The 21,007-nt window shown below is 47.4% G+C and overlaps 1 protein-coding gene across 5 annotated transcripts in view; it reads right to left on the bottom strand.

Annotated features, from left to right (window-relative positions):
• The window catches only part of SLC41A3 (solute carrier family 41 member 3), a 130,674-nt gene that overhangs the window by 9,680 nt on the left and 99,987 nt on the right, over positions 1-21,007 (bottom strand). Inside the window, exons 1-6 of one of the 5 annotated variants that reach the window (XM_050904774.1) lie at positions 16,506-16,556; positions 15,107-15,425; positions 4,343-4,450; positions 3,429-3,500; positions 2,483-2,627; positions 201-347 (exon numbers count right to left, since the gene is read on the bottom strand). In XM_050904774.1, coding sequence (XP_050760731.1) covers positions 201-347; positions 2,483-2,627; positions 3,429-3,500; positions 4,343-4,450; positions 15,107-15,397 — 763 coding nt within the window. In that variant the 5' untranslated portion in view covers positions 15,398-15,425; positions 16,506-16,556. Of the gene's footprint in view, positions 1-200; positions 348-2,482; positions 2,628-3,428; positions 3,501-4,342; positions 4,451-4,533; positions 4,584-6,275; positions 6,328-10,077; positions 10,925-15,106; positions 15,426-16,505; positions 16,557-21,007 lie in introns of those variants that run through there. The other 4 variants (XM_050904773.1, XM_050904775.1, XM_050904776.1 and 1 more) reach the window with 4 other exon arrangements.

The raw sequence follows: 21,007 nt of genomic DNA, 5'->3' as shown, positions 1-21,007 counted from the left end.
CCAGTTGTGTTTCTTAGGCTCTGCCTTCTAGTTTGCTACTAAAAGAGAGCCTGGAAAAAGCCTCTTCGGTAATTTTTCTAACCCAGTGGCACGACAGCCTCCATTCTGAAACATCCCAGAAATGGGTAAACGCCCTGCAATAATTTCAGAAGGATTCATCCCTCCCTTGCTGAGCTGCAAAACCCTGCTAAACACTGTACCTATGTATTTGAAGAGTGTACTGCTGATTCCCGCCAGCAGGGAAAGGGTTATCAAGTCTCCAAGGCTTGCTGCTATGGGTGTGGCGACATTGTCTGGATTGATCCCAACTTTCCTTGCTCCGATGATCACGCCAATCATCACCAGACCTAAAGAAGAAACAGAGCAGGCATCAGAGAATGCATCCTGCTGTGTTTCACCCCAGAGCTGCTGTTCTGGTTCCCAGAGGGACGCGGGGTCTGGGAAAAGCAAGAAGCAGATTGCCCGTAGCAGTACCATGCAGCTGGAGATTGGACATCCCCAGGAATTTGTCCTCTTGCTTTCACCAACCTGAAGGGCATGACTCTGCCCTTATGAACTGCACCAAAGGCCCAGAGGCACACAAGCAAATTCCAGGGATCAAAGGAGATACCAGCAGGCAGCCCAAATGTAGAAGCTCCCCTCCTGAGCAGCCTAATCTTTGCTGCCTTGAAGCAGGACCAGGCACGAAGCACACTCATAGATAAGCACACAGCAGGCATGCGGCAGCCTCCTGGTGCCATCCCCTGCTCTGGATTCCACAGCACAAAGATATTTTCCATATTAGACCAAAATTTCTCTGAGTTTGAATTACCAAGGAGCAATGAGCTTCCTTACAGTAGCCTGAATTAGCCTTTTGGCCTGGCCATCAGACTGACCCCTCATGTCCCAGAGCCTCTGGGGCTGTTTTAGTTTGCACTGGGTGGATGTTGGTGCTGTGAGCAGCTCCAGAGTCAAGGGGTTATGGAGGTGGCCGACATCACCTCTCTTCCCCTGTCCTCTGAGCTGCACCTGGAAAATTCAGCTGCTTTTCAGCATTGTTGGAGAGGAGGGAACTTTTGCTTGCCCAGGTAAGTCAACGAGCACAAACCCCAAACCCTGATGAACATGTGGGAATCCCTCAGCCATCAGATCTCTCACAGGCCTGTGGAAGAGCCACCTGGAATAAACCCTGCCTGGCCAGCCTCCACTGCTGTGTGACTAGCAAGGGCAGCCTTGAGACAAGACACATGACATCTCTTCAAAGTCCTTTCGTGGCTGACAGGATGCACCAAAGGAAACCTGAGAAATGGTGGTTCCCTCCAGCTCACAACCCCTCTGTGCCTGTTTGCACAGGCCCACCAAAGCTGAGCGTGCACAGGAGCATCGGCTCTCCCCTAAGAAATGCCACGTGTGCACCTTCCCTGATACAACATCCCTTATACAGACACACATCCTCACACAACGTGGCATTCTCCACAAAAGCCCTCCCAGACACCCACACTCCCCTCCCCACAGCACAGTTCATGCTGCTTCCCTCCCTGGTCATAAAAATAGCAGGTTCCCATCATGCACACCCACACACAGGGTGCCTGTGACCACGTCCAGGGGAGGAACTAACGCTAGCTGAAAGCCTGTGATGGTACGGCAGCAAAGCCTCTCTGTATCACACTGAGCAGGGAGATTGAAGGGAAGAGTTTAATGAAAGCTGGGCTGCTGTTTTTCTCTTTTAACAACTGCCTCATCCCATGTTTTTCATCAAAGGCATCTACAATCACCCTTTGACTCCAGCTTCAGGATATGCACTTGCTCTAACTTGTCCCCTTCATTTAGAAAACTTGCTGTATCCAACTCTGCCAGCTCCTTCTATTCAGGGTATCATGCTGCCCTCGTATGGCAGACCTACAAACTGATCATCTTCAGGCGACAGAGCAGCTCCTACCCGTCCACTCCATCACGTTTCCCTTGCACGGGGAATAGCCAGGGGAGTAGACTGCCTGGCTCAGAGCTCACAGCAGGCAAGCCACAGGGCTGGCCACAATCCTCCGCAGGGTACTGGGTGACCCCAGTCCATCTTGAGCGTGGTCTGGAGTTGTCTGCTAACAGACCCTCAATACCCTGCTTTGTACATGGCATTAGTTTATTCTCCCCTAGGAAAGGGCCAGTGTAGGTGGCTAATGTGTGACCCAAGACACATGGAGAAAGCGTGTGCGCGCGTGTGTACACCCACACATAGCATGTGGCATTTTTCGCGTGTCAGGTGAAGTGGGACATTTTGATTGCTGCTGTGGATGCCGAGAGCCCAGTGAACAACAGCTCCTAGGAGAAGAGAAGCAAAGGCAGGATGCAGAGGGGATGAAAGCAGCACACATAGGACTAATGCTCCCTGCACCCCTCCTCCCTGTGCCAGACCAAAGGGATGTCAGCTAGGCCTCCCTGGCAGAAGGGACAGTTTTTTCCACACCTGAGTGCTGCATGTTTGATCTGAGGAGCCAAAACAACTCACCGAGAGAAAGCGCAGCTATGAAGGCCGTGGTCACGCTGCTGGCACACAGCACGGCAGCCTGGCTCAGCTCCACAGAGCCCTTGGAGATGGCTCCCAGGATCACAGCAGCAACAGCAGCCAGAAGTCCCACCACAGTGGCCTGGACCTGGGGGCCAAAAGACAGCTGGTGAGCAATCATCCGCATCTGCTCCCATGCAGTCCTGGCTCCATACGACTGCAACATTGCCACACAGCTAAGCCTTGCAGAGATGCTGATTGCTTATGTATTTAAGCCGCATCCTTGTAAGGCTCCACTACGTTCAAAAAAAATCCTGACAAAGTTTGCAGAAAAACTCTGGAGGCTTGCAAAGGGCAGATAACATTTCATGAAAGGACACTGAGTCCATCAGCAAAGGAATAGCCCTGGTCAACACAAAAATGGGCTCCCCATCAACACAGCACTCCTACCAAGCTGAAAGCTGTGGAAGGAGATAAGGGAAAGCACACAGACACATGTTGCAAGCCCTGTGGCCTTGCCATGTGCAACCTCTAGGCTGGTTGCTGGATTTTAACAAGCAGAAAGAGCTACAAGAGTCACATTTCTCCCATCTCTCCCCTCCTGCCCAAGGCTGATTCCCAAACACTGCCAGTAAATGACAGGCTTTACCTAGGGGCTGTTGTGAAACAAGGATCGTGCCGCAGCTCCCCTGCAAAAGGAGTTTTTTTCATTATTTCAGCTTGTCCACAAAGGCAATGAATGTCTAGATGTGTTTTGCAGCTAAACTACAAGCTTTGGGGCCACACAGAGCTTTATTGGAGGTCAAGTCCTGGGTTCTGCTTGGCTCTGTTGAGAACACCTGTCCCAAATCAACAGCTCAGGATTCAGCACTGCTGGGAAGAGATGCTGTTGGGCTGCAGCACAGCAAGAGAAAAGGGCCTTTTTCCTCTCCCAGCTGAAGTGACTCACCTGGATAAGGGCTAAATTGCAGGTGGCCATTTTCCATTGCTTCTGGGCATCATCCATCTGTCCGGTGTTAGCCTAGGAGCCAAGAGAGACACCCTGAAAATCTGTTCCTGTGGCACAGGTGGCTGCTGAAGGCAGTTCACCTGGTCCCTGTGGGAAAGGGGCGGCTAAAGCCAGAGAGAGGCGAGCGGAGGTCGGCATCTCCCAGCCTTCACTGCAGTTCCTTCTTGACACATCTCCATCCTGCTCCAGCCCAGTCTCCCAGGGGTATCAGAGGCTCACGTGGAGGTGCAGAGGCATTGCAGGGCACCCAGCTAAAGGGGGAGTGGGCACATCCACCACATCCTGCACAGACCAAAAGCTGAACAAATCAAACCATTTTTCCTCTTTCGTTCCCCCTAAATTGCTCTGTTAAGCTCCAATTTCTCCCGAGACATGCAATACAAACAGCCCAAAGTAAACAAAACTGCTTAGGGAGATAGGAGAAATCAAATCCAGAGTAGCAAAAGCTACTGTAGGTCCCAAGAAGCCTCGGTCTGCTCCCCCCAAGGAAGGATTGCTGGGAAGCCCTGGGTCTCTCAAGGATCAATACCCACAGAAAAGCAATCCAATACTGAAGCTGACAGCTGTGGAGCCCTGGCTTTGTCTCCTTCATGTGTCACAGGGCCCCAAATATCAGCAACTGGCCACCCAGGGATTAATTCACCTTCAAAGCGCAGATGGAAATTCTCTGTTCCAGTTACAAAATGAGGGCAAACACATTATTTTAACACTGACACACCACTAGTTTCTACTTAGCAGAAAAGGGCATGTCTCATACACACAGTGTGGTTATGTAAAAGCAGAATCTCCTGATATCTCCTGCTAAGAACCCCCCCTCCCTATACACACACCACCACCACCTTGTTAACACTCACAGCAGTAGAGAGCCTGGATGCCAGCGTCATCTCAAGATTACCCTTCAGGCCAACCAAGGCAGGAACTAGGATAAAAACTTCCGTAATTGTCCGAAACACATCCCAGTGCTGGAAGAAAACAAAGGCAACGACCTCAGTTTGTGATGCTGACCAGTCCAATGCTGTTGCTTCAAAGGGGAGTGGGTTCCCACCTCGCCACCTGCTCTACAGGTGTCTGCTATGCACGTGGGGGCAGATGCTGCCCTGGGCTGGTTGCATTTTGGGAGTGAAGGAAGCAGTTTTCAGCTTGCAATATTCTTTCTGATCTCATGCACAGCAAAGCACTATCCTAACAGGGAAGGAACTTTCTTCCTGAGGGCAGCAGAAGATTTTGGAAAGCCACAAATTAAAATGTGCCTTTAGCATTAGCCAAGAACAACATGAAAAATGATTAGGGTTCACAAGCCAAATGAAATACAGCACGCTCTCCATCCTTTGTACTGACACTAGATACAGGAACGCCTATTGCTATCGAGAGTCATAAGAATAAACACAGAGATCTGGAAACAATCTAACAACAAAAAGTTGTGTCTGTCTTTTTTTACCAAACTTCTAACTAAGCATCTAAGACTGGTGGTGGGAGGGAAGGAGGGTTTTGTATCTCTTCTCCACAGGCAGTTCCTAAATCTTCTTGTTACCAAGCATGCTCCCAGCACAGCTGGAAAAAGGATTTTGAATTAAGATATCCCATAAGCCCAAATTGCTGGGCCAATATCTTGATTATCATTGCTCCTCTGAAGCTGAACTGTGCAAAGCTGTTGAATCAGCTGCAACACTAGAAATGATCTGAAACCTTAAGAAACTTTGTTGATTAACACATGTCTTTTCTAATTTATCTACCATTCAGTGCCTTGGAACATAATTCATTCACCGCCTGTGCATTCAAGGATGTTGGCAAAGTCCCACTGTAGCCAGAGAGGTTCACATCAGGATGAAATCACAGAACGGAGCAGCTCACCGTGAAGTAAAACCAACTAGCCCAACATCTAAGAGTAGAATACAAGAAAAAAAGAGCAGCTGCAATGAGTCAGACCAAAGGTCCATCTAACTTATCCTTTATCTCTACCAGTAGTCAAATTCAGGCGTATAAAACAAGAACCTACAAGTATGACAAGTAGATGGGATATTCTCCTGTGTATTTTCCAGCCTACGACTATCTGCCACAGGGTACTGAGCTGGTGGTGTTTTTCTGCACACTTACCAGCGTTCAAAGGATTTCTCTTTCAGGTACTCATCCAATCTCCCCCCTCCAACCCATGTGCCATCCTGTGGCAAAAATTTCCATAGATTAGCTATGTGAAGGATCACATTGTTATTATCATGTGAAGGATCAACTTGTTCATTAATTCTAACTTGTCACTGGCTAGTATCATATGACGGTCCCGAAATCTGGTGCTAGAGGAAAAAATGAACAACAGATCCCTGCCCACCTTCTCCACATCCATTGGGATTCTATAAACCTGAAAATCCAGGAGGTTGGACCGACTTGGTAAATGTTGACACATTCAGCTGTCAGCCTGTTGGGAAATACATACAGGGTGTAACGGCTCGGTGTTTTGCTCTGGCTCTGCCATGGGAAGCTGTGGGAAGCCAGTGGTGTGGCTGTCTGCTGTGAAGACCTCACAGCTTCCTTCTGAGTCAGGATGAATGACAGTGGGGCTGAGCCAGCCCTGAGCATGTGGTGCAAGACACCCCTCAGAGGTGCACATAACAGGCAAAACATTATTATCAATATAAAAAGGCACATTTCCTGGCAGTGGTGACCTGGAAACAGGCACGTTTCAAAATGTTAAAGGTAAGTTACTGTTGAGTAAATAACAGACAACACAAGAATAGTCACCTTATTTGACACACTACAATTTTGTTTGAATTCGTTAACATGGAACTTAAATACCTGAGAAAAGCTAGAGGCGGACATCTCTCTTAAAGATTCAAATCCCCCTCTCTCCTCTCTCTTTAATTAAGAATAAAGATCCAATCACATCTTTGACACCTTCAAAAGAAAGAGGAGAAAAAACAGACTTCATAGTCACAATGTAAAAAAACCTGATCATTTAAAATACACAGGCGTGTAGACACTCATATTTAAGACTCTGCATATTTTGCACATAGAAAGACATATAAATAAAAAGCGACAGAAAAACTCAACTGTTTGCATTTTCTGTGCATGTCACCTTTGGGAAATATGACTTTGTTATATCAATGTAAGCTCCAATCCTTGTGTTCATGATGAATTTTGCAGGTCTCAAGCCATCATAACAGAAGTTTCAGCATATGAGGTATGATTTTTTGGGACTCTGCCTTACATATAATCACACTGAAAGGCTTTGAACAATTAATAAAGAATCACACAACTGTACTAATAAAAAAAGCTGACTTAATTGCCTCCATTTGAGTCTCATTAGTGACTCACCAAGAGCCTAAGGACAGATTCATAATGATTTATACCACAGCAGCCAGGATTCCATTGTGTTAAGAGACTGCAGAAATACAGAATAAACAGATGATCCCTGTGCCATCGCCTTGCAGGACTGTCAGCTGGAGAAGCAGGTGAATGTGGCAGGTCAGAGCTGTGCAGGCAAGGAGCTGCCTGTATGAAGACAGCTGGATTAAGTCTAGAAAGCGTCTCTGTCCTTCGAGATGAAAACTGGCCTAGAATGAACAGAAACATTCCCTGTAGCATTGCAAACCTACACAGGGACACTGAGCCAGAAAGAGACTATTTCCCACTTCGCGTCCCCATAATGGAGTTACAGCCCTAATGCTCAGCTCTGAAGAAACTTGATTACCCCATGATCCACTGCAGCTGGTCCCCATGCCAGTTGGATCTGCTCATGGGGTCCCACAGAGCAAGAGAGGCTATGATGTACTGAGACAGTCTCCCCAGCTGCAGTCTAGTCCTGCTGTCCCTCCTTACACTGTCCTCACAATCCCAGTCATGTCCTGTTACCTCTCCAGGGCATCCATCCTCCCATGGCAGCAGCTAAGAAACCTCAGAGGTTTTCCATTGCCCTGAACAAGTCAACAGAAAGATCAAAAGATCCTAGACTATAAAATGCAAGCCAATTCAAAATCCTTTTCAATGCTAATCATCTCATGGGCTTTTATCAACAAAGGACAGGGATATCTTATGTCTGTGACTTTTATTTGGACTGTGTCCCACTGCAGTGGTGTGGAAGGGGAGAATGAAAGGGAAGCTTTCCTACTGAATTCTCTGGTTTGAAATCTGATCGTCCAGCTTCAATCTGATTCTTCACCTTACTGTAAAAGAGTGGGCCAAACACTGGCGGGGCCCTGCAAGGTCTCCAGCAATGCCAGCCAGCCCGGAATCCAGATCGACCAGCTGGCCAAGGATCACTGGAGCAGAGGCAGAAACATCCAGCAAGAAAAGACCCGTGCATGCCATGCTACCGACCCTGCACAGAGACTGCATCATCTGCACAAGCAAGAAGAGAAAATGGCAAATAGCTATTTTTTTGGGCATCCTTTTATTACAGGATGAGAGACCCAGGTTTGAGCCTTGGAGTCAATTTGGCTAGACAAATCTCTCTTGTTGATCTTTTCTTTTTTAACAGTAACATGAATAGTTCTTGGTTTCATCCTAGGACAGATCAGAAACTGCTAAAATCCTGAAAAGTTTGATAGGACACAAACAAGCCATTTCCACTTTGTCCTCTTCTTCACAACAACATCAGCCTGCAAAAGAGAGAGCCAGCTGGACCCCCAGCACAGAACCACATTATTTCAAGGTATTTTGCATGTAATAAAACAAGGGCAGCACCATTAAACTCACATGTATGCTCTAGATACCATCCTTCAGCTTGCTCATATATCCCCCGTCAAAGGCAGACATGCCTAAGAATGTTTTGCAGTGACTGCAAATAGGGCAAAGCATTCCTCAGCCAGACCATCCCCCGAAAAATGGGCAAATCACAGACTCCTGGACTAGAAAAACCTGTAGCTTCAGTAGCGTGAGCCCTCATGATTACCAATATGAGTCTTATGGTGCCTGACCTCAAGCAAACAAACGTAGTCTCAGGTTTTAGTTGGACAGGACAGTGAGTTATTCTAGCTCTCACACTTGCAGAAAGAAAAGCTGAAAATAAGCAGCTCAAAGACAAAAAGGCACAGAAGAATAATCCAAACGTTTAAAGGCTAAGATCTCTGAATTTTCCCAGCTACCAGTTTTGTTTTTAAATATGGGGTTGTTAATAGCATGGCAGCTTACCTCACTGACATCTCTCCTATGCCAGTTGTGACTCTCAGTGCACTAGCTCCCTCCTCTGGGAGCTGAACCCACTGACTGACAGCTTCTATTTCAACATAGTTGGAAACACCTTCACCAAAAAATACGCTTCCTATTATTGTGCTTCATGCATGACCCCATTTCTAAGAGTCTAGGGAACAAATACACAAAGTAGACTGCACTCTAGTATTTAAAGGACACATGCAACATAGGTATATATGGCTTGTGTTTTCCATCAGTTTGGATACAGTTACATTTTTGAACAGAGCCCAATTCTTAGCAAGTGTGTTTGATTTCTTTTAGACAAAGACCTATTCACCTGCCAAGGGCATGGAGTGGGCATGTACTACGTCTTTATCCTTCTCTGAGATAACTGCTAACTATTAACGTAACATCTTGGGTAGTTTGAGAACTTCTGTAATGCTGCAAGACAGGTCTGTGCCTAAGCACAGCACAAGGTGGAGACAACAAACATAGCATAGCAACAGCATGTGCCACTCCAGTTAACCCTTCTTTGTTATTCCTCATATTCCCTTTAATTCAACTTCTCTGCCTTCTTTGTTTCTTCCAATGCAAGAAAAAACAGCAAGGTATTGTCTTTCCAAACACTCAAGTATCCATATTTAGCTCCTGCTGTGGTACTAATGCCAGAGAATCCAATGTACTCCAGTGAGCTCAGAGTGCAGGATATATCCTTGGGAAACTCTGCCAACCTTTTGATTTGTAAATCCACTGGCATGAGATGCCCAAACTAGATCAAATTTTGCATTTCTATTTGTGCCACTGGTACAAAGGAAAGACAGATGGGATAGATTCTGGTTGTGGGCACAATGGTGTAAATCCAGCAGCACTCCTTGGAAGTCAATGGAAGTTATTCCAAATTTACACCCACCTCAGAATCTGACCAAGAAGCATTCAGTTTGTAGGGAATGCTAATCTTTTTACGCTGGCATGCCTCTCATCACAGTATCTAAATGCCTTCTAAACCAAAGATTACCTTAGGTTGTTTGCAAAGAACTGAAAGCAAAAACTTGCCTCTAAGTGAGACAGGTAGTTAATAACAACCCTGTCCTAGATCTCCTTATCAGCAATTTTTGAAGGAAAGAAATAATATCATGCAATAGGGGAACATGCCACAGTCTGATCCCAGTTGCTTCATAGCAGTCATCACCAAAGTGTTTAGCTAGATACAGTAAAGGGAGCACCTAGTCTAATGCACCAAGGGCAGTATCAGGCAGCCTGTCTGAAAGCCACTATCCCACTTTACAAGGAGCCCATGTACTGATCTAAAGAAGATGGATAGTGTCTCTCCAGCACAGGAAAATCCTACAGCCATCCTGCTGACTGGCTGCTAGGACCACACACGTTACAAACAAAAACACACAAATACTCAAGGTCAGTGAATTAGCCCACCCTCTCACTACAAAGTTGCCTAACCACATGTACCTACTTGAACAACATCCATCAAGAGGCCAGCAGCTACCATGCCCAAGCCAGCCAGAAGGAACGGCACGAAAATCTGGGAGGCAATGGAGAATGAAGTCTCTGGGAGAAATCCACTGGCTGACCTGGTCAACTTGCAGGTGAAACCTCTCAGCTTCTTGCCATGGAAGCACAGTTCCAATTGTAACTGGGTGACCACCATGGTCAAACACTGTTACCCCATGCTCAGCAGGGCAAATGCGGGGAGATCAGGACATCACACAGATCCTCCTGGTAGCTCTCTTCGAAGTCAAAAGAAATGTTTTTCCTCAAACTACAGCAACGATGCCAAATTGCTTTAGCTTCTTCTCCTCCTGGGAGCACGTCCAGAGGGTTGCAGCAAGGGTATCCTCCAAAATTGATTCAGCTGGGTTGAGCCCAGGTGGCAGCAAACTTGACGGACACTATTTCTCCGTTTTATATCCAGGGGGGAATTAAAAAAGAGAAAAGAAGATTGCGGAGATGTCTGTGGACAAATAGAAATGAGCCCACACCCCATTCAGCTCCCACCACCTCAGTAAAAACCAGTAAGACCTGCTCAGGCTACAGCACTGAAAGAGTGACAGGTCATGCAAGAATCCCTCAGCGTGCTCAAACGCACTAGTGTCCTTTCTCCTCAGGTTACATGTCTTGTCAGACTGCAGCTCGCCTTTGATACGATGGTTCAATATGTAAGCCTGCTGTGAACCGGCCCCAGTTCCCTCACTCCCACCACAAGCAACGTTGAACTTTTTCACTGTCCCAAGGCCGAGGAGGTGGGGAGTTAACAACCAGGATCTGTTTTGCTCTCCTTCAAGGTGAAGAAAGGTCAAGGAAAACACGAGTCCACATTTCTCACGGCTGACGATATTACGCAGGTCTCATCCGCAGGCAAGTGACACAGCTAATCCGGCTGGTGAGAGAAGGTCTGCCCTTCTAGACCCCGGCCCCTCTTGTCCCCTCCATGGTCTCCGCGGGATGTAACGATCGGTCTATGCCAGCTGTACCTCTGAATGACTGGCTTTCAGGGGAAAAAAAAATCCAGAGAACCAGCCAATAAGCTTCAAAAGCGAACACCCTTATCTGCTGTCATCACTTCAACTTTCTGCTAGTTTGCAAAGGCCAAGATAAGAGTCATAGCCAGAGCTTATTTAAGGTAGCTCCGTAATCTCACTACACCACAGGCAAGGGAGAGAAAGGGTGAACGTTTCCATGGCATACTGTGAGCTGGTCTCCCTTCCTGTCCTAAAGTGAAACACACTGCTTCTGCATACTCCCAGGAAGATACTGTCTTTGAGAGAAGGGGCCTCACCCCAGAGTGTCCATGGTCAAACAGCTGACACAAGGTCAAGAACCAGAGCTGCATCATGGCCACATACAGCCAAAGAATTTGTATCCTGCTCAGTAAAGACTTCAGCTCAGTCATGCATGTGCGGAAGGGAGTCAGGGTATTCTGTTGGGGATCCTTTCTAATAATTAATTTGGGCAAACTAATTGGATCAGAGGATGAAAAAGCTTTAAAAGCACAATTTAGGATGGAAGAGTATAGGACTGGTTTAGTATGTTGGCAACTGAGCTTTTTCACTATTCAACCACAAGTTCAAATCCAGCCATGCCCCAGTGAAGGCAAACGAGTGAAAGCAAGTATTCAGTGGTAGGCACGAAAGATACAGGTTTCTCAGTCCAGTTCAAGTTCAATGTTTAAATTGCCTCGCCTTACTTACACTTTTTGTACTAATCAATCCCTTCCCTGACACACTCTGCAGAGAGACGTAAAGATTAATGGCTTGTGGACTCTGTCCTTGTGACAGGGTCCCCAGCTTGGAGCTAAATGCATTGGCAGGGTTGGACAGAACAAGACATGCCTTTGCCTTGCAGATAAATAGGGAACTGAGGAAGCTCTCAGCCATTTGGACGGTGTGTTTCTTCTGGTCTGAATTCACACAAACCAAAGCATGAAGCCTAATGGGCTGAAATGGCACAGCAGATCTCTCTGCAAGCATAGGAGGGTGGAAAACAAGCCCTAGCTACAGATGGGAGACTCTGTCCTTTGCTGCTTTCTAGGTTGACATTTTGCTACAGCCCCCAAAGCCTCCTCTACTCCCAGCTGGCTTGGTGTGTATGTGTGTCTTTTGCGCCTAACAATGGTCCGGTTAGCTGAAAGCTAACAAGAGAGTACATTTCAGCTAATCTAACTGGAAAAAAAGCCCACAATAGCTGGAAGAGGGAGGTTAATAAAAATCCTGTAATAACCACACATGTTCCAACCTCTTTATACCAGCCAGGAACTGAGAAGTGACAGCATGAAGGCCCAGTTCTGGTTAGAAACTCACAGAGGCTTCAAGGAAATAAAGGACAATTTCTGGACAACTACCACAGGTTTTCAAATGTCTGATAATGTACATACCTAGTCCCATATGCCACTGTATCTGCCAACTAGATTGCTGACAGGCAGAAACATTAATGTAAAGGAAATATTAATGAGCCTGAATGACTCAAATGCCATTAAAAAACACAGCAGCAACACATCCTGTACTAAAGCGTCAGCGTGGCAGGGTTTATGAGTTTATCAGGCTTCAGTGCTCTCTGTTTCTAAGCAAGCGCCATAAAAAGCCTTCAACCGATGAATCAGTACGCAGAGAAGGTAATTGGTTCAGGTGACCTGCGTGTGTACACTGGGTCATTTTATTATGCATTTAAGGAGCCTCTGAAAAAGATCCGCACCATATTTGTCAGCAAAGAGATGCATCATATTTTCCTGGCAAAGAGATATACCGTATTTGTCCACAAAGAGATACATCAGGTTTGAGAAGAAAGAGAGCGCTGCTGAACAGCAGGAAGAAGATTGTAACTAGTTAGGAAAAAAAACCCGCACCTCATGGCTGCACCACTCATCACGGCAAAACCTGGGGAGGTACACTGCTGCCCTTCTCTGTGCACAAATACACTGTATCCCTATGCTTGCCAACTAGCCAACGGGCAGCATTGCCCTAGAGGAGCCAAAGCAGAAACAGCCTCCTCCATGGGCCCTGACCCTGATCTAGGGCCTCCATCCACTGCCACAGTACAAAAAAAGAACAGAAAGATGACAAGTGCCAAGGAGCACAGTTTCAGATGTACCTTATCATCCCCGCAAAGAAGGGACAGGGATACCAGTGAATGCTCTTACAACATGGCAGTGTTAGCAACAGACAGTGCTATTCTGACACCTTAGACTCATGGGAGGATGATGCTTTTCAGGGACCATACGTCCCTGTTGTTGGAGCACTATCACTCCCGACTCTGCTAGCTCTCTGTCAGATCAGGCTGCGTATTTTTGTTTCTTACCTTGCTCCTCTCTTCCCCACTTTAGGAAAGCGCAGAGAAGAGAGAGTATGCGGAGAGACTGAGACCAGGCAGATGGAGAGTGCCTGGGGCCCAAAGCCTCGCAGCATCTCCTATTGCCCCACAGAAACAGCAGCAGCAGCAGGGGCAGGGGCAGGGGCAGAGGCCAGGACTGGCTCAGAAAGGAAGGGCAGTTCCTAGCAGCAGCGAGTCCATGATGAGATGCGCTCAAGTAGCCCATGATGATGCATGAAAAGTCACTGTGCTAATTGCCAAAGGTCTGCTTTTCCTATGAGATGTTGCATGAGTTGATTTCCCAGGCTCTAAGCACTAACATGAAAGCTCTTTGTGAGCTCTTTGTTTGCATAAAACAGAAACCAGACTTTTGCGGTTTCAGAGGAGTACGAGGTTTGCTTCACATTCTGTTTATATTAGTGGCCCAGTCCTTCCTAGAAAAAAAATACTCTAAGGGAAGAACATTGAAAGAAAAACACTCCTCCAACATCCTAAATCCATCTGCAACCTATTTCACACTTTAATATCTCACAATAGGAGGTAACATGCATTTAATGTCAGAGATCCATAGGAATGGGCAGGTCTGAACAGTCTGAAAAATAAAAATGAAGGTGGCTGCTCAAGGCTCAAGACTCTCAGAATGACGTCTAAGGAGACAAAAAGTAGTTTGCTACTGGGTTCTGGATTTGCCTTGGTGTTTTCTGATCTGACTAGACATTCTGCTGGGTATTGAGTACATGCTAAGGTCAGTTAAGGATACTGTGTCGCTCTTAAGCCTTTATAGCTCTTCTAGCTTAGGGAAATCAGCCTAGGGCTAATAGCAAAAGAACACAGCTCCAGATTTGTGAAAGTTGTCAATGCAAGCACAGTAGTTTCAGTGTCACTGTATCAGATAGGTCAGGGCAGTCTGACCCAATGGCTAGCTAGTCAAATAACAAGGGTTAACAAAAAGGCATGCAGCAGTGAGAGTCACCTGGAGTGCAAAGGCATAGCAATTTATAATCTAGAAATTAACTGCAGCTTTAAACTGTCTGAAGTTAGGTGCTCACCACTACCTTAAAGCTCTGTATTGCTGCACCATAGGAGGAAAGGTCTGGTCCCGACTGTCACAGAATCAGAAATTGGACTGGAAGAAGACTCAAGGATTTGAGTCATCTGCTACAAGGCCTTAGAAAAAGATGCGGTGTGCAGGCTGGACTGGGCTAGTTGTATGAAGCATTAACAGCACTGGGCTGGCTGGCTCCTTGCATAATGAAGCAGGGGATGCAGGACTATCCAGAGCTACATCCAGGAGTGATACAGCTGTATCTACTGCAGGAAAGTGCTATGCCACCACAGCCCTTGGAGCTGCAGCTCAGCCACCCTCTTCCCGGGACCAAGGCGAGATCTTTGCACAGGACTGCACCTTCCTACATAGATGCCTCAGATCCTTCACGTGCTTTTTAGTACCACATTGTCTTTTATCTCCAGAGGAGAAAAAGGGCCAGAAAAACACCACATGCTGTCTCCTGAGAGCTGCACAGAAGTACGTAATAGCTGACTTTGAAGGACATGTTGGCATGTGAAACTGCTGCAAATCCTCCTTTACTTTGCCATCCCCAGAGCAAATCCCCTGCCTCTGAAGAAAAGTCCCCCACCTATCCCATGCCAGGTACATCAGATCAGTTTCTTTCCCTTACCTGAACATAATCCAAAACCATGCCTGCCAACACCATGCCAAGCCCAGCTAGGAGGTACGGCAGGAGCACTTGCAGGCAAATTGCAACGGCTGACTCTTCCCGTGACTTTGCCATAGCCGCTTTCTCCTCAGCCAACAGCTTCTGCTGTGCATGCACAGAGACATCCTCTGCCTCCTGGCTGCCGAGTCTGCTCTCTCTGTGTTTAGCCTTGCTCTTTGCTTTGTGCCTGGATCGCTCTCCATTCCTAGTCCTGCCCTCTTTTCTCCTCTGCCGGACTTCCTCACCTTTCATCGTGGCTTTCTTGAATTACAGAGTCTTTCTGAAAAACAAAGTCAGAAACAATGAGATAACAAAAAGAGGCATCAGATGGGTCAGAGACAGGAAACCCTTTGGTATTTTGTCCACTCCACTAACCTGAAGGCAAACTACCACCTACTCCCAAAACCCTAGATGCTCTGCTGACCTAAATACTAGTACTTAGTTTACCTTCAACTTTGTATAGTGTCAAATCAATCTCCTTTTCTGTAATTGCATCTCTTCCTAGGCCTATGTTCATGCTGGAGTACTTGCTGTACATCCTGGCTCTCACTCTGAGAATGCCTAGAAGGATGCAGAAGGTGCTCCACACAGCCTGAATTCTGGACCCACCAGCTCTCACACTGGGAGTCATGAGAACTGAGGAGCCCAGCAGAATTCAACCCTTTTTAGGCTCTGACCCCTAGCCATGAAATAGGAACAGTTCACATCCTAGCATCCTGCAGTCCAGCAAAGGACTAGCATACCTAGCACAGTACAGGTATATACTATGCACAGTACCTAGCACCTAGCATAGTACAGCTAGCTGTCCATCACTCCTCAATAACAAGATAATTCTTTGATCTCTTCTAATCTGGATACTTTTTCTTCCTTTTGCGCCTTAGTTGACATGCGTGCACTACGCAACTCATCTACAGAGAAGCTGCCATGACCCCACAGCATCTTATAAGAAAAAATAAACATGCAAAATTGTTACTAGTCACCCTTTTCCTGCCATTGCATCTCATTTCTTGATATAACTGTCATTCATCCTGCCTGCCCCACTGCTGGCCCAGGCAATGCTCCAAATCTTTCCCCAGTCACCTCCTGCCAGCACTCATCCCGGTTAACTGCTGGCAGATGTTCTCTGATGCTCTCATTTTCAGGATGGGCCCCTAACGCCCTAAGCCCCTGCACTATCCCAGGTAGGATCAATCCTCTTCTTGCCCAACATCTGGGGAGAAGAGGAAACTGCTAGGAGGCCCCAATCACGGCTGGGAGGGAGGGAGGGAGGGAGGGAGGAGGGATGAGGGATGGACAAAACAAAGTCCCCCTCTGCGGGAGGAGGAAACCCGTCCCCCGTTCCCCCCCGCCCAGCGCTTACCGGCTCCTTGCCCTGCCCGTGGCTCTGCCCTGCGTGGGGCTCTACCCGCAGGGCCGCGGGCGCAGCCGGGACGATGCAAACGCGGGAGGTGCCCGCCACATCTGGGGCGCGGCGGCGCGGCTCGGAGCCCGCCCTGCGCGGCGGCCGCCGGTTCGAGCCCGGCCCCCGGCCGCGCGGCGGCGGAGGCGGCGCGGCGCCGTGAGTGGCAGTCGCCGGGGCCTGCCCCGGCGCCGTACGGGTACCGGGGCGCACGCCCGGGCCGCTCTCTGCAGGCCAGCAGCTGCCGCAAGCGCCGCTACGCTATTATTATTATTATACCCCTTTCTGTACCCCAGCTGCCAGAGGGGACAGATCGGGGGGGGGGGGGGGGCAGGGCTTGCGTGGGGGGCTGGAGGACTCCCAGCAAGGACGGCTCCTGCTCGGGAAATAGCCCCCTGGAAGGAAGCGCTCGGGGTACCCGGGGTGCCGGGAGTAGCTCTCCTGCTGCCCCGCCGGGACGTGCCCAAGCCTCCGGGCCTCCTGCCGCCCCGAGAGCCCGTGGCGGATGTTATCGGAAAGGGCGAAAACTTTCAGCGCAGGCCGAGCAAACAGGAGGCTGCAATTAAGCGCTGAGGAAAGACGTTTCCTCTATGGTTTGGGTTTTTTTTTTTTTTCTTATTTTGGCATTTGTAAGAGCTCTTGTTGCAAGCTTCCTGTGCAAAAGCCTGCCTCCACCACAATCACAGCAAAACTCCTGTTGATGTGATTTTTGCCCCCTCCCGTATTGAATCAGCATGTTAGAAATGTGATTACAGCATCCATCACATTTAAGCACATAAATCTCATTAAGCACTGAAGTAACCGTAGTCATGCAAGCCTCCTGAATCATGCAGCTCAAATTTCCAGAACAATTGAGGATATTAAATCATACCTCAGTACCAGAGCAATCTTATATCCTGCTGAAGTCTCTCAGATGTCATGCTACGCTAAAGGGTTCTTACTGACAAAATGGTGTCTCTGGGCCTGCGAGCTCTGGCTCAAAGCAGGGCACGCCAAAGGGAGTTGAAGGTTTTTGTAAGTGACAGTAATGAAACCCTGCAGCTGCTGCGTGTTGAGGGTGCGCATTAACTGTTGAATGTCACTGCTGTAATGGCAAGGCTTAAATTTCAGCTCACTTGGTGTAATTTTATGTCTTCACTTTGCAACTGATGCTTCCCTGAGAGTGGTAGGAAGACTGTTTTCCTGTGAGAAGTAAGAGGGGAAGGGACGCAGATTAAAAAAATAGCAACCTTGCCAAGACAGTTTTAGACCTGTTAAATGTATTCTGCTATCACTTTACCACTGAGCTTCAAAGAAAAATATCTACAGAGCAAGCGGAAAGCCTCCTGGGGAACTTCACTGACAAGGGCATTTTGGTAACGGTTCCACCTCAGGAATGTCACTGTTCTACAAGGCATCTCCCACCTGGGTCTCCAACAGCTCCAACAAGAGCTCCCAGCACCCTGCCAGACCCCATTCTGTGTGCAGAAGACGACATAACTGTTTGGCTTGTATACCATGGCCTCATGTACCAGTCTGAAATCCCTGGTGTATCACCAGTGGGTATGTATTTGAGAAGGCTACCTTTCAGGAGCGGCACAAAGCTGCACTTTCTCAGAAGCACAGCAGCAGTGTTTAGATAGATCCTGGCTTTGACGTAAGGGAACGGTGGCTGGACCTTGATTGCAAACAGAGCTCCTGTGACTCTTTAGATAGGATAGCTCAGCTGCTCACTGCAGTCTAGGAAGTGCTTGCTGGCACGAAGCTGAGCAACTTCATGCTAAAATGTTTTATCTTCCCACTGAGCTAGAATTCATGTGTGCTGCCTTTCTCACAGATGTGCAGGTAGTACCAGCAGTTACAAGGGCATTTGAGGACTCGTTGCACTCATTTCTGTTTTTCTCCACAGTGCTTTTAAAGACTGTTTCCTCCAGTAGGAAAGTACAAGTAAGTCTGGTATTCTCTTCCTCTCCTCCATGTTGCTTCACTCCTGGACTTTCTTTCCAACAACTATTCCTTCAACCAAGCAGAGGGGAATTTTACAGCTTTTTCCAGTATTCTGTCTGGAGATATGACTTTTTTTTCTTCCCAGTTTCCTGTTATAAAATGGCATTTCTTCAGTGACTAGAGACTACTGGAGATATTTCTCAAATACAAAGCTTGGTTTATGACTTCAGTTAGCCCCAGTGACAGACAGTTTGACTGCTGGGCCATGCAAGCTCCTACGTCACCGCTGGGGCTGTATTAATGCTGCTGGGGACTGCTCCATGGCTCATTGGGCTGCAGTCCCATGATGGGACATGTCTCTGGACGGCTCCAGTGCAGGGATGCATAAAGAAATATGCAGTCTCTAACCTTTCTCCTCCATGAGACAGTGTTAGCTAGTGTGCCTTAAAAGAATTATTTAGAGATCTGTGTGTAGACAGAAACAAGCAGTGCAAAACTGATATATGATGAATACTTACTGCCTTATAAATCTGGGGTTAAGTAACCCCAGATTTCTTATAAATCAGAAAACACAGCAGGAACTTCCTGGAGTTGAGCAAGAGGGAGATGGAGACATCTCTCCTTCCCCTTAGTTTTTTCCTTTATGTATTATTTGAAGGAAAGAGAGTTTTATTGTCTGTTAGCCTTCAGACCCAATAATTTCCAGATAGTTGAGTTAATTTTGTTCTAGTCTCCACCTCCTTCTCTTTATGTAACAAAGTTCTTGAAAGTGCAGATGGTTTGTGTGCACCAGTGGTGAGAAATTAAAATTGCCATCTCCTACCTACTTTCTCTCGTCACCTCCCCTTGCCACAGGCACCCACCACTCAGTTACCATTGCCCTTGGGACAGTTGTTACACCAGGTTACAATCACAGACTTTCACCCAGGTTTCATGTATGGAAATAACCCAGCATAGGAGAGCAAAAGCAGCATGAAGATCTGTTTTTTGTACTGGGAAACCTCTTACTTGACTTGCAGCACAACAGGCCTTTGTCAAACTACTCTATAGAGCAATAAAGCCAGCCTAAATCACCATGTTTCTCCAGCACTCTTAGGGTCTGATGAGAACTATTTGCACAGGTTCTCCCACATACTAGACTCCCAAGGATAAGATACTTCTATTGCATGAGGCCTTTCCACTCCCCATCTGCCATTAGATGGCAGCAAGTGAATGCAGAATGAGGGCACGCAGCTCTGCAAGTCCTATTTATCCCATGGCTTGTGTAGGGATTTCAAGCTTTTCACTTCTAGGTCAATGGTTCAAATCTGGCCCATGTCAGGAGGGGCCAGAGATCTTTATCATCCGACAGCTGCTCAGCGTCCTGTGCGAGAGCAGTTTGTGGGTTTCCGTTTCTGATCTTGTGGACGAGTGCCCATCTCATCACTGGCACTAATTGGCACCCCTGCTTGACACAGCAACAAAGAGGCGGAAGATGCTCCAAAAAGGCTGAATTCTCCTCCCTGCACTCCAGATGATTCGACAAAGGGGAGCACTCATCTCTGTGCACAAGCCTGCCCTCGGTAATGAAGCCAGAAGAATGTGTTGGCCCCGTTCCTCCTGTAAGCTAATAACTGCCCAAAATGATCTCATTCCGGACAGGAGGGTGACAGTTGGGGTCTTTCAGCAGATAAAATTAATTTGTTATTAATTTGGGATATGATATTCAGATAGACTAGTGATGGTGCAATGAAATCCCATCAAACATGTTGTAACACATACGTTATTTACAGCCTCTGTAACTGCAGGGACAAACTCCATCCAGAACCGCCTTACAAGGTGACCTAATTTGGAAAAGAAAACAGATACAGAATTTTCTCACATTAGAAGATACCTCACTGCGACTCCTTCCCTTACAAATTTCAAACCCTATGAGGGACTGGAGCAACTGATACTCTCCAGAGAAACCCGTGAGATAAGAAATGAGCCTAGCAAGCATGTGACTGTGATATAGTTCAAGCCTGTGTGTGTATCACTCAGCTTGGTCTGTTAAGATTTGAGGAGCATGTCACTACGTAAATCCCTTTGGGCAGCTGGGCACCCCTCCAACACACAGATTTCCCTCGCTGCTAATGAATCAGCCTCTTTTGCTAACTTACCTCCAAAGCTCGTTTACTTGGAAACCAAGGGAGCTTAGGGAACAGGGTTCTCTCCGTGCATAACAATGACCTATTTTAGATACTTCTCCTCACGCGGTCATGGAGAAGGGGCAGCAAGAGAGAGTGCTTCTATCCAAGAGGCATTTCCTGGAATTGGTCCTAAACAATGCTGGGCCATTTCCATTTTGAGACCTGACATTTCATGGTGCCAATGCTGCCACACAACAGAAAATGCCAGTGTGAGCCAGGGATGGGATCCAGCTGCCTCATTCCAAGGACGCCCCTCTGCATACGTGGTGGTTATTCTCACAAACAGCCCCCTTCCCATGGAAACTGGTAACACATAATGGGAACGCTTCACAACACTCCCAGAGCAGGATGGCAAATGAGACCAAGGGC

This window comes from Gymnogyps californianus, chromosome 13, assembly GCF_018139145.2.
Source record: "Gymnogyps californianus isolate 813 chromosome 13, ASM1813914v2, whole genome shotgun sequence".
Taxonomy (NCBI): Eukaryota; Metazoa; Chordata; class Aves; order Accipitriformes; family Cathartidae; genus Gymnogyps; species Gymnogyps californianus.
The sequence above is the reverse complement of the archived record's forward strand: the minus strand, read 5'-3'. Positions and strand labels throughout refer to the sequence as shown.